Source organism: Brassica napus, chromosome A6 (assembly GCF_020379485.1).
Source record: "Brassica napus cultivar Da-Ae chromosome A6, Da-Ae, whole genome shotgun sequence".
NCBI classification, from domain to species: Eukaryota; Viridiplantae; Streptophyta; class Magnoliopsida; order Brassicales; family Brassicaceae; genus Brassica; species Brassica napus.
Window position 1 is genome coordinate 28,425,459 of NC_063439.1, and position 16,535 is coordinate 28,441,993.

At 31.9% G+C, this 16,535-nt stretch overlaps 2 protein-coding genes and 1 long non-coding RNA gene across 5 annotated transcripts; 2 read left to right on the plus strand and 1 right to left on the minus strand.

The window, feature by feature from the left end:
* Positions 1-1,213: 1,213 nt before the first annotated feature.
* On the minus strand, positions 1,214-3,508 carry LOC106352486. Of its 2 annotated transcripts, XR_001271619.3 has the most exons (4): positions 2,859-3,455; positions 2,611-2,687; positions 2,333-2,490; positions 1,214-1,593 (listed from the first exon to the last, which is right to left on the minus strand). It is a non-coding gene; the product is annotated as an uncharacterized LOC106352486 (long non-coding RNA). The 2 variants fall into 2 exon arrangements; XR_007339965.1 differs by having other exon boundaries at positions 2,333-2,687; positions 2,859-3,508.
* Positions 3,509-6,373: 2,865 nt separating this feature from the next.
* Positions 6,374-11,482, plus strand: LOC106352485 (triacylglycerol lipase OBL1). Of its 2 annotated transcripts, none has more exons than XM_013792107.3 (6): positions 6,374-6,769; positions 7,254-7,447; positions 7,849-7,882; positions 8,162-8,297; positions 8,467-8,950; positions 11,059-11,482. In XM_013792107.3, exons 1-6 carry the CDS (start codon positions 6,466-6,468, stop codon positions 11,308-11,310), a joined length of 1,404 nt encoding a protein of 467 aa, XP_013647561.1. In that variant the 5' UTR covers positions 6,374-6,465; the 3' UTR covers positions 11,311-11,482. The 2 variants fall into 2 exon arrangements, with proteins under 2 accessions (XP_013647561.1, XP_048637451.1); XM_048781494.1 differs by having other exon boundaries at positions 8,668-8,950.
* Positions 11,483-12,853: 1,371 nt separating this feature from the next.
* On the plus strand, positions 12,854-16,252 carry LOC106349537 (THO complex subunit 5B). Its single transcript, XM_013789531.3, has 7 exons — positions 12,854-13,430; positions 13,642-13,978; positions 14,067-14,404; positions 14,497-14,759; positions 14,996-15,593; positions 15,668-15,796; positions 15,871-16,252. The coding sequence occupies exons 1-7, from the start codon at positions 12,915-12,917 to the stop codon at positions 16,126-16,128; spliced, it is 2,439 nt and encodes an 812-aa protein (XP_013644985.1). The 5' UTR covers positions 12,854-12,914; the 3' UTR covers positions 16,129-16,252.
* Positions 16,253-16,535: the final 283 nt, after the last annotated feature.

Genomic DNA, 16,535 nt, shown 5'->3' on the forward strand with positions numbered 1-16,535 from the left:
CCAAGAGATTAGTTGGTTCAAATGATTATGAAGTATGGTTCCATTAGCCTCTGAGTTCGAGTTGCAAAACTTTTTGTGTTCATTTTTGTTTGTATTATATTACAAATATAATTTGTAGAATCATAAATTGAAGGGAAGCAATTTCAAGATTGGAGATCTTAAAAGAAGGTGAAAGAGGAAGTGGATTGGTGGTTTCTTGTTCAGGAGCAAGAGAATGAGATCGATGAAAAAGACTTGATGAGATTCGTGAGACAGAAATGACAGGGAAATGGATCCCTCCTCCTATGCCTTGGTTTAAATGTAATGTTGCCTATTCGTGGGCATCGGCTATCAAAGGGGAGGTGGTGGCGTGGTGCTTGGCTTCTAAGAAATCATGAAGACAAATTTATATTATATAGCAAAAAAATATTTTCTTTGTGAACAACTCAAGCAGATTTAAATTTCAGATTTTCATTTGGTCAGCGGAAATTATGAAAAGTCATAAAGTAAACCAGGTGATTTTTGCGATTGTTGCATTGTGGATGTGATTATTAAATCAAAAAACATTGGCCTTTATTCAGGTTTCAGTACTCAAAGATCATGCACCAGTTAAGGAACATTGAATGGTAGGGGGTGGTAAGAGAGAAAAAACAAGGAACATAAGATCAAAGTGTGATAAAGGAAGGCTTTACACATTCCTATATAGCCAGTTGTCATATATAGGATATCTATGCTGGTTAAAAAAGCTCTTTGATGGTGCTATAATTCATCCCTTGGTTTAATTGGTTTTGGTTAGTATTGGAACACTGTGTTGGAACATGGAGTTATCCTTCTTGTTTGACTTTCCTAGGCACTTTGTGTCGATGATTGTAGAATTTTGGGATATGTGTTATATGGTTTCCACATCATTGTTAAAAACGAATTATGAATCTTGTAGACCTTTGGTGATTAACACAAATTTTCAGATTTTTGAAGAGAAGAAAAGTATCTAGATAGTGGACTCGACCAACTTAGTCTCTGAGAGACACAAAGTATAACAGCTTCAAGAACAACAGTGTCTTTCACAAGGTATCCCTTTGCTTCTATCTTTTAGCTCCTCTAGTGATATAGTATTAGGTCCTAACTTTCTTATATTTTACCATCTCAAAATGAATCTATCTCTTACATGTTTTCTCGACATGGTTAGTGTTTTTCTGATTCGCAGCTTGAACTTTGCGTAGATGCTAAAGAAAACTACTATAAACTACTATATACACTTATTATAATATCAATTTGGATTAGAACATGTTTTGCGGATCAAACTCAAAACCATGTAACTAAGCTTAATGGTTTCAGGACAAAAAGGACTTGATCTCTTTCTTTTCAAGAACCAGGACAGATGTTATAACTGTACAGATGCATAATTCATGTACAGTTAAAACACACATCTAGATCGATTCAACAGGAAACTAAACACACAAGACTTCTCCATTCATTTATTATTAGCAGAACTTCGAGCTAAAGGTGAAAGCAAGCGACGTTCTACACATTGGTTCTAAGCGTTCTCAGATATAATACTAACCACAAGACTTAAAGGAGCTTCCACCTTGTAAAATTGTGAGTCTGGAATATAATCTACAGAGGAAACATAAAATGATATGAACACATACATCTCAGACAAGACAGAGAAAGAAATGTTGTACTTTCGGTCGGAATAGAAACAGAGAGGTGTTTTACAGAGATGGATTTCAACCATATGATCCCGTTGAGGGTTTAGAAGATGAAGATCATGAGTCAAGTAATCATGTTCAGATTAGTTTGAACATGAAGCCATCTTTGCATAAGCAACATGTTCGGTTAGTTTCGCATTATGTTCGATTAGTTATACATTATGCAGTAAGCTTCCATGATCAATCATTCAAAAATCTAAGAAAATGTATTTTATCAAAAAACGCTTTTAAAAGAAAAATACTTGTAAGAAAAACTGAAACTAAATGAATATAATGTGAAGATAAACAACCATGATCTCTAACAATCAAAAAAATTGACAGGACATCATGTTCAAAAATACTCACATTATGCACTTAGCTTCCGTAATCAAATCATTCAAAAACCTAAGAAAAATGTATTTTATCAAAAAAACCTTTAAGAAAAACAAATGATTTTCACAAAATTTGGAAATTAATTAGAAAGATAAATGAACATAATATGTAGACTACTATGATATATCAAAAATGACAACAAGACATCATGTTCTAGATTAGTTCCACATTATGTAATTATACGTTCATACTCAATCATTTAAAAAACTTATAAAAAAAAGTTTTTTTATCTAAATAAAAAGAAGAAAAGAAAGAGGATAAGAGATTATCACCTAAAGGAGGAGGTTGGTGATTGTGAATGGATCTCGATGACCTCGTGTTCCCGTTGGAGTCGGTGGGAGTGTGGCTTCCTCCCTCTCTCTCTCTCGGTTCTGGTCAGCTCCGGCGATTCTTCCCATATGCAGCATCTTTAAACCATAAGCGCGGCCTCCTGTTTCACAGACTTCCAAAAAAAATACATATCATCACGATTTGTTTTCGATTCATACACGACAATGTTAATGTTGATGGAAAAACACACATAAAATTAAAAAAAAAAGACAGATCTGACCGTTGGAGTCGGTTGGATTTTGGCTTCCTCTCTCCGATGTCACCGAGCGCACGACTATTCTTCACATCATCCGCCACCTGTTACAGAGATTCCAAAAGAACATATACATAAATATACACCATCACAAAAAATATATATATATAAAAAAAAATATATACCATCACGATCTGTTCGAGATCATGCCACAAAATATTGACGAAAAGACATAAAATAAATAAAAAGAAAGACAGCGAAGAAGAGATAGATACCTCCGACTTGATCAGGCATGTTTGTTTGAATCTTGTCGCCATTATGTCTTTCTCCTACAGAGTCTTCTTTCTCCGACAGAGTCTTTAACTCTTGTTGGTCTTTTATTTTACTTGTCTCTTCGCAAAGAGTCTGTGAGAATAATTGAGAGGATGAGAGGTTTATGGTGAAAGAAGGCAAGAAGAGCTCTTCTTATATAGAGGAGCGCCCAACGGCTCATTTTCATTTACAACGGTCTTATTTTTTAAGTAATTTGTATTCGTTCGATGTTTATTAATCTTTTTACTAACAGGTCTATTACAGCGGTCTTATTTTTAAAGTAATTTGTGTTCGTTCGATGTTTATTCAGCCTTTTCAATTACGGATCAATTACAACGGTCCTATTTAAATAAGTAAACATATATAACGGGTCAATATAACGTTAGTTTCGAGAAGAAAATAAATTACGTTTATTGAGGCCCAATCAAATATTTAACAAAATAATAAATGTTATTATTATTCTTATAATAATAAAGTCATAAATGATATTATTATTATTTGCATTGGTGACACTAATTATTATTATTATTCACATGCAGCTTTCTTCACACACTTATATTATCGATTCACATAAAGTTTATGTATTTGCTGCAATGTTACCTATACTCAACTAAGTGTCACTCATTGGTCAACAATTACATTTATTTTTTGTTCAGACAAATCCAGTCTCTAGTCCTCCAAGATTAAAATGTAGTGACTATATATATATATATATATATATATATAAGTCATTTCTTGACATGAACAATTCTTTATAAAAAAATAAAGGGAAAATTTGAAAAAATACTTCTAAGTGAGATTATATTTTGAAAATTAGGCCTTTTTCATTTTATTTTGAAAACTACATTTATTTATAATTGAAATGACTAAACTATCCATTTTTAAATCTTTATAGTTAACTAATATCTAAATTACTATTTTATTTTAATACAGAAAACAATGCGTTTAAAAAATGTTTTAAAACAAATCTAACATTTCATAAATTTAAAACAGAAAACAATGGATTTTGTTCTTTTCGACAATGCTCTTATCTTTATAATATAAGATAGTTAATTTGCTTCTACTCACTGCTTCCTAAACAAACTCTTCGACGTTTCATCACAGTTAGCAATAACATAATTGTTCATAGGATCTTTTATAAACAAAAAAAACAATCAGTCAATGATACTGTTTCCAAATAACTAAATGATCTTTTGTTTGATCTAAAGATTGCTTTTGTTTTGATATACACACATATGAAACAACCCAGACAAAAATCTGAGAATCAAACAATGTGTTGATATATTTCTTTATAAAATTTTATTCTTTACTTTAAATTTTTGCTCTGACTAGCATAGCACAAAACAATTTGAGAGAAGAGATAATATTATGTGAGTTTTGGGCACATGGAAAGTGAATATAAACTCTTGTAGATAATTTTTCATGTGCTTTTTCACCATTCTTAAAATGTTCGAATTGTATGCTTTTAAGATTTTAGAATTAATTATTAAAATTTTCAATATCTAGTTAACACCAGGACAAAAGTGTCTTATCACATAAAACAAAACTAGATTTTGACCCGCGCAGGCGCGCGGGTGTATATTTTGAAAAATATGTTGATATTTGTTTTTCACGTAATTATTAGGATTTGGAAAAATGAATCCGAGGAACATAACCGATACCGATCCAAAGATATAGTACCAAACCCAAACATAAATTGATTAAATATTCTAATTATTCAAAATTTTGTTATTTAGAGAACCGAATCTGATCCGAACCGAAGTATTTGGGTATCCGAATTTATCTAAAAATAGATTTATATACTTACATATATTAATTATTTTTAGATTTAACGTATATAAAACATCAAAAATGATATTTTTAAATTGGTTTAAATACTTGAAAATATATATAGATAGTCAAAAGTAAATATCTGAAATAGTTAAAGTATACTCAAATCACCAAAAATACTTAAAATAATTATTGATTTCGTATCCAAAATTTTAAATCAAGCCAATTGATATGTTAAGCTTAAGTATTATGACATATGTTATTCAAATTTATACGTAATATATTATTTTATTTATACATTTTGAGAAATTTAAAATATATAATGATTTAAGACTTTAAAAATAATTTAAATTAGTTATCCAAACCCAAACCAAACCCGCAAAGATCCAAATCGAACTCAAACCAAAATTTAGAAACATTCTAATAAGGCTGAAATCTTTGACCCCGAAAACCCAAAATACAAACCGATCAGAACTAAACCCGTATGGGTATCCAAAAGCCCATCCCTAGTCATTATTATATATCGTATTTTATCATCATATAATTAATCGTATTTTATATGTACCATCATATAAGTAATCATATAATTAATAGTATTTTATACATACCATCATATAAATAATTACATATATTATATTTTTAAAACTTAATATGAAATATGAAAACCATAATTTGAGTTGGTATTTCAAATTGGGCTTTGTATTATATTTTTCTTATATATATTGACAATATTTTTTTATAATGGTTATTGAAAAATAGTTTAGTAAAAATCCATTTTTGAATATATGTATATTTTTGAATCAATTTTTGATATAAATCAAATTTGAATTATTATTTTGATTTGAAATATGTATATAAAGTTTAAATTTTGTTTTATGGTTAGTTTAGAAAAAAAAATTTTAGGGAATTAGATTGACCCATTTTGGTATATTTTAAAAGTGGCCTAGATAACTTTCAATTTTTTTAAAAAACATAAGCCCATTACTTTTTTTCATAATACTACTATCCTTGTTTTCAAACAAAAATATTTTTTTTTAAAAGACTGCAATCCATGTTTCCAAACACTCCAAATTTTTAAAAGTCCTATTCAAGTATCCAAACACTCCAATTTTGTACTTGAGTTTTAATAAGATAGATGTAGTTTTCAAAAAATAAAAATAAAAATGTATTTTTCAAAATTTAAATCACAAATAGAGTATTTTTCAAATAAATATGGGAACTCTGTCGTCATAACAATGATTCTCTGTGCAAATTCCTTGTACCAAATATATAGGGGGATTGTTTCACAAAAAAAAAAGTGGGCGCGCAATGAAAAGATGTTAACCTGTTAGGGCGAGTTTTTTTTCTTCTGGTTATAAATTGGGATGAAATTTTAGTGTAGTATTTTTCTTGTAATAAACAAATTTCCACTTGAAGATCCTGTTAAGATTTATGATTTTTACGTGATTTTCCAAAATGACAAAAAAGTGGAAATAACTCGATCGAGCACTATTAATCATTTGAGGCAGTTCTCAACACCTATCACCTATGGGATTCGTCAAGTGATATGTCTCCGGCCTAACACTAGGTTTTACAAAAAAACATGTATGAATAATATTGACTTCTGTATGGAGACCAGCCTCCATTCTATGACCATCGCAATATCAAAATTTAAAAATAATAAAATCGTGGCAAAATATTTAAATATTTATTCATTATATAAGCACCCAAAGCTAACATGATGACTTAACTTGCAAAACAACTCTTCCAGGTTTAGAAGCTAAATATTAACGTTGACCACTAAACCACAATAATAAAGATATGTGTACAACCGAAAAATATTTTGTGCTGGATCCGAGAGAAGCAACCTTCTCGGATCTTGCATGTTTTCTCTTCTCCTCGGATCTCAGGAATAGAAAGTTCATCGATTCTTCTGAACAGAAGCTTGAGGATGATCTTTGCAGATTCCGGCGACGGTGGATCATCTTTGTATCCATCGTTATTCAAAAACTCATGATTCTTCTAAGGAAACCTCTCTACTTTTTGGGATTCTATATTTCTTTTTGGTTGAATCTTCTTTCTTCCAATGGTGGCTTCTTTAAGATCCTCCCAAATCTTTTCAAAGGTCAGATCTACTTTGGACTTCTTGTTTTATACGATTTGGTGTAAGTTCTGTTAATTACATTAAACATAAAATAAGGTTAGACCTAAACGACACGTATAATTTCTTTATTTTCTTCTAAATGTCAAACGGAAACAGTGATTTTAATAGATCAATAATTGTCGCTTAGTATGAATTGTTCTTCACAAATGATCTTGCGTGACTAAGTTAGTAAGTTACTCTAAAGGGATTTTCTGCTTTATCAAGTATATATCTCCTATAATTAGTTCAATGTTGAAACTACATTTGAGACTAAACCTACATTTAAACGCAACTAGGACCTCATGTGTTGTGCAACCAGCCAGCGATTAAAATTAAGTTAAAAATGGTTTAATTTGTATGAATATGTGCAAGTACTATTAAGTTATTCTAGTTTTTTTGTGCAAAATCTACTATTTAAATATCGTCACCGTTTGTTTAACATTTATACTTTCTGTAACTAATTCAGGTAAGATTATATGGCCGGAAAAAACATCAGCGACATTTGCATCTTTAATCGGAAACCTAGACCGGCGAGTAGAGTTAGACCGGAGAATAGAGAGAGGAAGTAAAAGATACAAAGCAATGTTGTCAATTATGGCTTCTAAGCTTTCTTACGAGAACACAAACTTTGTCAGCTCTGTCCTTCACAACCATTGGAAGGTTTTAACTTTTAATAATAATCTCTTTTCTTTTTGCTAAGTATCTTTTTTCCTTCATATTTTTCTCACAACTCTCACTATCAAAAATAATTCAAGGTTGCATAGGGTTATATTCTAGTAAATAAAACGTAACAGTCAAGATTGTCATCGATGACTCGTCTAAAGGTTCTTTCAAAGCAATTATCCAACAATTCTTTGTAAAAGTATTTAAAAATTATGTCAAAATAAGGCAACTGATGCGTACTGTTTTACCTGTATCTTCATTTCGTCGAAATATTTAAGTGCATCTTTAGAACATGATCACGCATGATTATCTTTGAGACAGAAATTAATACAATACAATAATTAAAAATTATATGTTAGACTTTTTAATCGCTATTTGTTAATTTATTCCTGGAACAGATGGACTTATTGGGTTTCTACAGCTGTTGGAATGGTGAGGAAAAATATATGACTCAATCTCTATACATATTTTGCCAAAAGAAAGAGGGTCTATACATGTCTTTATTCTCATTTTCTATAGAATTCTACAAGATTATGCCTTAATTCTTTAATATTTTTAGGATATTAAAATTTTGACTTGTATCAAGTATCAAGAATAGTGACCAAAAAAATTATTATATATAGAATATTTACATAATTTTTGGTGTTTTTTCTTCAGAGAGTAATATTTATTTTCTTCGGAGAGTAATACTTTATTATTTGGGTTTCTTAGGTTACCAGAAACAGAAGTCAACGGAAGTGATTGTTATAAAAGACACAAGCACGTATCCGAACCTCATCGTCGTCAGTTTCAGAGGCACCGATCCTTTCGACTCCGATGATTGGTGTACCGACTTTGATCTTTCCTGGTAAGCTTTTTTTATTTTTTATTTGCTTTAATATACTCTTCTTTTGGACATTGTTTCGATAATCTCCAAACATAAATCATTGTTCTTAGTTCACTTTAGGTTGGAGTCTATTCAGTTTAGGGTCGTTGATTGGTTCCTCTAGTTACACCAATGTTGATTTTCAAAATAGGTACGAGATTAAGAATGTGGGAAAAGTACATGGTGGATTCATGAAAGCTTTAGGCCTTCAAAAAGAAGGATGGCCTAAAGATGTAAATTTTGACCAAACCCAAAATGAAACAACTCAATATGCATACTATACTATTATGCATCACTTAAAAGAGATCCTCGATCAAAACCCGGCATCCAAATTTATCTTGACTGGACATAGCCTAGGTGGAGCCCTAGCGATCCTATTCACGGCCGTGTTGATGATGCATGACGAAGAGCAAATGCTAGACAAGCTCGAAGGAGTTTACACATTTGGGCAGCCCCGCGTAGGAGATGAGGAGTTTGGAAAGTTCATGAAAAATTCACTGAAGAAGTATGAGGTTATGTACGAAAGATACGTGTATTGCAATGACATGGTTCCTAGGTTGCCTTTTGACGACAAAACACTCATGTTCAAACACTTTGGGGCATGCCTTTACTATGACAGTTTCTATAGAGGAAAGGTTAGTTTCAAACTAGTATAATTTTTTTGATAAAAAAAAAACTAGTATAATTTATGTTTTTTTTTCTTTGAGTTGATCACTAATTAGAGATTTAGGAAACTTTTTTTTTCTATCTCGTTCCGCACCGTTCCGAAAGTTCTTTCTAACATGAGAATATAGGACTCGGCACGGATCGAATATCCGGGTTTATAAAGGTATTTGTGATTTGTTTCATATGTTACGAATATCTAATTTTGCGATTTGCTTTGCTTCGAAAAAATATGAATCGAAAAATGGATATCTGGAAAATAAATAGATATTTGCGGATATTTATGAATACTTACGGATATCTCATCCATTTTAATTAATACAAATAACTTTAAAAATTTGATACAAATTTGTTTTAAAAGTATTTTTTTGCATAATATATAAAATAATTTTTTTAAAAAATATTGAAACTACATATTTTGTATATTTTAAACTTAGTTAACAATCATAATAACAGAAAACTTAGAAAAAATTATAACACTCATAAAAATTTTCTCTTCTTTTTATATAATACTTTTATGTAAGTAACAATGTGAATATAATTTTTCAAATCATATGTTAGAATAATAATTATATAAACCCATACATTTAAAAATTTAAGTATAATCAAGATATACATGTATTTATATATTGCCGGATCAGAGCGGATATCCAGTTCTCAAAATTTTAATATTTGTGTGCTTTGAAAATTTAAATTAACGGATGTTGATTTTTATTATTTGCTTTGCTTTGAAAATTTACGGATATCCGAAATTTTCGGATCAAATCAAAACGAATAACAAATCGAATCAAATTTAACGGATTAAATGCCCATGCGACCTATGAGAATATACTCATGATGGAAACAAGACTTCTTATCTCGGAAATGGGATCGGACGAGACAGAAACTAGCTGAGAACTTTATATATAAAAAATTTAGAAAATGTTATATTTATAAAACTTATGTATTTAAAAAAAACTGTTATCATTTCATACAAGTATAAAATTTTATGTAACACTTTTTAATATATACTAGCTTAAGACACGCGCAATTGCGCGGAATGTATGTTATATATAAAAATAAATTTTTTAATATTTATTTTTATTCATTTAAGTATTATGTATATAATTAAATTAGAGTAAAGACATAAATCAAAACAATGCATCTTGTTTATTTACGATAATATTTTGGTAAGTAAATCAGAACAATCATTTTATTTATTTTATATGGTATATAACTAAATTTCAATGACATGTACATAGATATATACTGTATTTTAATATAAATATTTATTATTGAGAATTCATATTCATATGATAAACACAAAATTCTAATGTGCGATTTTTTGAATGTAAATTTCAAAATTAAAATACTAAGGTCTCAATATTTTTTAAATAAATTTTTTAGAAATTATCATATTTAATTATTTTTCTATGTTATATAGTTTAATTTTAAACTATATTAATATATAATATGAATGTCTAGTAAATGAGACTTCATATTCATACGATTTATGATCATTTGTATTTTGTTATTACAAAAAAAGTTAAACCATTGATCACAAATTTTAGTGTGAGACATTTAACTTTTAGTAATTTATAGTCGTTTTAAAAATTCAAAATATAACATATAAGAAAAAAATTAATTTTTTATATGGTTAGTGTTGTTGTTTAATATCTTTTAATAATATAAAATTAAATAAAAAAAGCTAAGATACACAAATTATTATCAAATATTTATTATTCATAATCATCAATTGTCATATATATGTTAATTATATTAGGTAATTCTGTAGCTTTTATTTAAAGAAAGTGTGAGAATATTCTTTTGTACACTATTTATCAATTTAATAGTTAGTTTAATAAAAAACATAATATAAGTTAAAATTAACTAACATATTTCTCTAAGAATTTTGAATTTCATTCTCATGGTGACACGTGACTACAAAATAATGTTGTAATATTTCTCAATTAATATATAAAAGATTGTCATAAATGGGAAAATCGAGAATTCTTGTCTTGTTTTCGCATGGATTACCATTTGCGGACTTCCTTTACTGATGAAATTATATTCATTGCTACTGTGTAATTATTATGTTCAGGTAGAGCAAGAGGAGCCGAATAAAAACTATTTTAGTATGTTATGGGCAATACCCAAGATTATGAACGCAATGTGGGAGTTGATGAGGAGTTTCATCATACCTTATTGGAAAGGTGAAGAATACAGAGAAGGATGGTTGTTGAAGTGTTTCAGGGTTGTTGCTTTGTTAATTCCGGGACTACCTGCTCACGCTCCTAATGATTACGTCAATGCTACACTCTTGGGTAACTTACCTGACCTGCACCTTGACTAGAATATAATTGCATATAGTTTCCGAATTCTTTGTATAATTAGTTTGTGTCCAACTTTAGATAAATGAGGAGTGAAGAAGTAATAAAATGAATAGTAATGTATTTGGAGATTGGACGATGTTTACAAATGCATGGTACAACATTAACAAATCCAAACTCGAGATAGTAGTATTATATGGAAAAAAGCTTAAAAACATTTGTACTAAAATAAACCAATTTTTATTACAATATTATCATTTTAACATACCAAAAACAACACAAGTTAAACCAGCTGAGATATGAAATTGTTCCGAGTAAGACTATCTAACCGCATTGGGTGACAATGCACCAATTCTGAAGACGGATATTTTGCTGGATTTTAGTCGTGCCTCGTCTCTCGGAAGAAGCTGGAGTAGTATGCGGTTGAGAAGACAAAGTTGATCTCACTAGATGCTTGATTGGTTGGAGAGTATTGAGATCAATGCCAAAACTTCGTAAAATTACATTTATGTTCAGCTCTCATCGCAGACCATTGATAAGTCTCACCAAAAAGATATCATTGTATTAGTGATTTCTTTGAACAAGTGGGATAGTATGAAATATATAACATTACAAAATTGACAATTGACAATTTTCAATTAAGGGAAAACTATGTGATTACTAAAAGTCATTATTATATAATAGTTTAAAGGATTTTTAATGTTAAAACCTCTCATTTGTTTTGGGTAAAAATTCATAAACTAAGTATTTAACGAAAAACTTCCAAATTAACTTTATTTAATAAATTAAACCCTAGCACTTCATAAATTACTACCGGTAAATCTTTAGTTTAGAAGTTTCTACATTAAGTAAACATAGTTGAGGGATTTTACCACTAAAAATAAAAAAAAATCAAAAAAATTTATCTAAAAATTAGTAACTTAAATTTTCAAAATTATCATTTTTAATTTTTTTTTGTAAATATATGAGTTTGATGTATTTTTAACATCATCATTATATATATAAATTAAAAATGTAAAGACCGAGAAATATAATAAAAATTATATAAAGAATTCAGACGCAATAAGACTTTCTTCCCTAACTTCCGGTAAGACATATATATTCCAAAAGCACAAAATACTATGGCGGTTAAGCTTGCACGTGGTACGAAGAGTTCTCATTCAGCTATGTTATATGTCAATTCAATATTTTCGGTTTAGCTTTCTGAATCGCGCGATCCAGTTACTTAGTTCTCGCTTATGTTGTCAAAAAATTACTAATTTTTAAACAATATTATAAAATTTTGAATTTTTAGATTTTTAATGGTAAAACCCTTTAACTATGTTTACTTAACGTAAAAACTCCTAAACTAAAAATTTACCAATAACAATAGTAATTATGATATGGTAGAATTTAATTCATTAAATAATTTTAGTTTGGAGTTTTTTTTAATATTTAATTCGAGAGTTTTTACCCAAAATAAACTAAGTTGACGGTTTTAATGTTAAAAATTCTAATATTTTCTTGCTAATATAACCCACGTGGATATAATAGAGAGATCTGTAATGAAATAAATAATAATACGATAAAAAAAGAAAAAGGAAAAGCGTTTAGAAAGCAAAAAAAAACAAAAAGCTGTGAGAAGGCAATGGAGGACGGCGAGATCGAGGAAGGAATGGTGACGGCCGATGAGTATCCGACGTCGGAAGCCCCGCGGCGAGAGCCGGTGAAATCTGCACTGGAGTTGCTTAGAGAGAGCAAAACATCAGTGGAAGAAATCGTAGGAAGGATGCTCTCGATCAAAAGAGAAGAAGGAAACAACAAATCGGAGATTCGAGAACTCCTCACGCAGATGTTCCTCAACTTCGTGAATCTCCGTCAGGCGAATCGCGCGATTCTGACGGAGGAAGACAAAGTGAAGGCGGAGACGGAGCGAGCGAAAGGCCCAGTCGATTTCACGACGCTGCAGTTGCACAATCTCATGTACGAGAAGAGCCATTACGTCAAAGCTATCAAGGCTTGCAGAGATTTCAAATCCAAGTATCCCGACATCGATCTCGTTTCGGAAGAGGCTTTCTTTCGTGAGGCTCCTGAATCTATCAAGGATCAATCTGTTGCAGCTGATACTTTGATGCCTAAAAGACTCAGTTTTGAGCTTCATCAGGTTGGTTCTGCATTTGGCAATGAGTGTATTGGCCCTAACCCTTTATATATTAGTAGATTAATTCTTATATTTTCGATGTGGCAATACTCTCCTTCACATCTGTATAGTAGTAGTAGTTGTAGTAAATTAGGTCAAATGATCTTATCGTTCTGATACCATGTTAGATTCGGGTTTTATTGAATGTTTTCTCAAGGGTGTGTTTTTGATTCAGAGGAAAGAATTGTGTAAGCATCGAGCGAGATTGGAGCAAAAGAAGAAGAGTTTACTCGAAACCATTGCGGAGCGCAAGAAGTTTCTCTCAAGTCTTCCTGTGCACCTCAAGTCTCTCAAAAAAGCGTCCATTCCTGTACAGAACCAGTTGGGTATCCACCACACCAAGAAACTGAAGCAGCATAGTCTAGCTGAGCTGCTTCCTCCTCCCCTTTATGTAATTTACTCTCAGCTTTTGGCACTAAAGGAAGCTTTTCAAGAGAGGATCGACTTGGAGCTACTTGGGAGCCTTAAGGATGCTCAAGCTTATGCTAGACTGCAATCCAAAAAGGACTCTGGTGAGTTTTTGTCAAAAGTTTTACTGTCTTCTGTGACTGAACCGAACCGAACCGAGAGGAAAGCTAATTTGGTGTTCTGGTCTTTTAGGCATGTCGAGTAATACAGAGAGTTCTAGGTTGGAGGATGATGGACCTGATGATGATGATGATGGACAAAGGAGGAGAAAGCGGCCTAAGAAAGTTACTAGCAAAGAAGGATCTGACAAGGCAGGATTGTACCAAGTTCACCCTCTCAAAATTGTCCTTCACGTTTATGATGATGAGACTTCTGATACGAAGCCGCTCAAGCTTGTTGTTCTCAAGTTTGAGTACTTTCTGAAGCTGAATGTTGTATGTGTTGGCGCTGAAGGCTCTCCAGATGCACCAGAGAAGAATATATTCTGTAACTTATTCCCTGATGACGCTGGACTTGAGCCACCTCACCAGGTAAACTTTGTTTTTTTTGTTTCAGTTTTTTCTTACATGTGGCTTTATTTTGTCGTAGTACATATACTCACTTGTCTTGGTATGGTATGCAGTCGACCAAGCTCATTCTTGGTGACGGTCAAGTGTTCGATGAGAACAGAACTTCAAGGCCTTATAAATGGGTACAACATTTGGCGGGGATTGATATCTTACCGGAAGTGTCGCCTATTTTATTCGGCCAAGATACTCCTGATAACATTGACACTGCTAAAAGTGATGCGTCTGTACCTGATCTCTCACTGTATCGCCAGCAGCATAGGGTGGAAACAGTTCTGCAAAGAATACGCTCACGGAAAAAAGCGCATCTGGCTCTTGCGTGAGTCCCTCCACTTTATATTTTTGTCATTTTGATTGATTAAAAAAACACTGGGAAAATTCTAGAAACTATGATGATCATAAGTGCATCAGGCTTAGTACATTTAATAGCTGTTTTTTCTAGATAACTTGGCTGTCAATACCCTTTGTAGCAAGGTCAACTAGCTTTCATGGGAAACTATTTCTGTTGATATGTTAATTTCATTGAATACCTTTATACTTGTATTGGCTTTACAGGGAGCAGCTTGATATGCTTATGAAGCACGAGTTGCCTGCTGTGAACTGCGAAGACGCTCCATGGGCATTGCATAAAGTTCTGTGTGCTTTGGATTCCTGGTTACAGATTCGATCTTCAGCTAGAAAGTCGTGCTCTCTGACTCTGAGTAGTGTGGAACAAGTTCCAGAACCTATGGAAATCGATGGGGATAGAAGATCTCTTTCTGGCAAGGAAGATGTTGAAAGTATTCGGGAAGACGGAGAACTTCCTTCTTTGGTCACAGCTGCAGCTTTGATAACAACCAGCTCTGATCAAACCCCATCAAAAGTATCTAGTCTAGCAAGGTCTAGGCAGTTGGCTTTGATGACGAAGAACCTGGATTCTCCAATTAGCAGCAAAGGAAAGTCACCGAGTTTCAAAAAGTATGAAGATGATTTGGATCTTGTTTTGGATGATGATAGTGAAGTAGATGAGCCAGCTGGGAATAACGAAGCGCATGTTGAAGCGTTTGGCCCTGTGAAAGCTGATAATTCATGGGTTGATTATGGTGCGAGGGAGTTTGCACTTGTCTTCTCCAGGAAAACAGATGATGGAAAATTGTGGAAGTTAGAGGCAATGGTATATATTCTAAAAACACGATCTTCCTTATGTATTTTTCTTCCTCAAGTGTCAAAATTGATTTGTATTTGCAGGTCCAGATTAGCATGGAGTATCCTCTTAGACCTCCTTTCTTTTCTCTGTCTCTCCATACTTCTTCTGGAAATGACAACGGGACAAGTGAGAGTGATCATTACAATGAACTACGTGCTATGGAAGCAGAGGTAAACAGTATACCGATTTTTACTCGATGAAACCAACAGTGCTAGCTTCTTAACCTTTTCTTGGGTTGTATCAGGTGAACCTTCATATGTTGAAGATTGTACCTTCAGATCAAGAAAATTATCTCATATCTCATCAGATCAGATGCTTGGCAATGTTGTTCGACTATTACATGGACGACCCATCCAAAAGAGGAACAGCCACAAGTGTGGTTGATGTCGGTTTGTGCAAGCCTGTAGACGGTAAGCTTCTTGTGAGATCATTCAGAGGCAGAGACCACCGAAAAATGATCTCATGGAAGGATAGGGGATGTGCCTCGGGTTATCCATGTTAGAGATTACATCGCCACTCATTTCTCTATATTATGTTTCCCTGCTGTTACAAACAAAGCTTTTTAAGATAACAATTTTTGTACTGCCCGGTTCCACATTTTATATTATTGCTGGTATGATGGATCATGGAACAGTTTTTATTATTGGTTTTGGGAACATGAACAAGAAAGATCTAATGATGGATAAGTTTTCAAGTCACTTGTGTGATCCAATGTGGTAAACGGTGATGCGATCAAGAGACTGTCACACTGGTTGTATGCCTTGTTGTGAATTCATCTGATTATATGGACTAGGTTAAATAAATTTAATTTGCTCGACTCTTGGCTATTGATGTATGAGTAAGTATAAGTAGGAGAAAGTCTTAATCTAAGATTGGGAAACCAAAATGTGATAAGTGTTTGGAAAATTT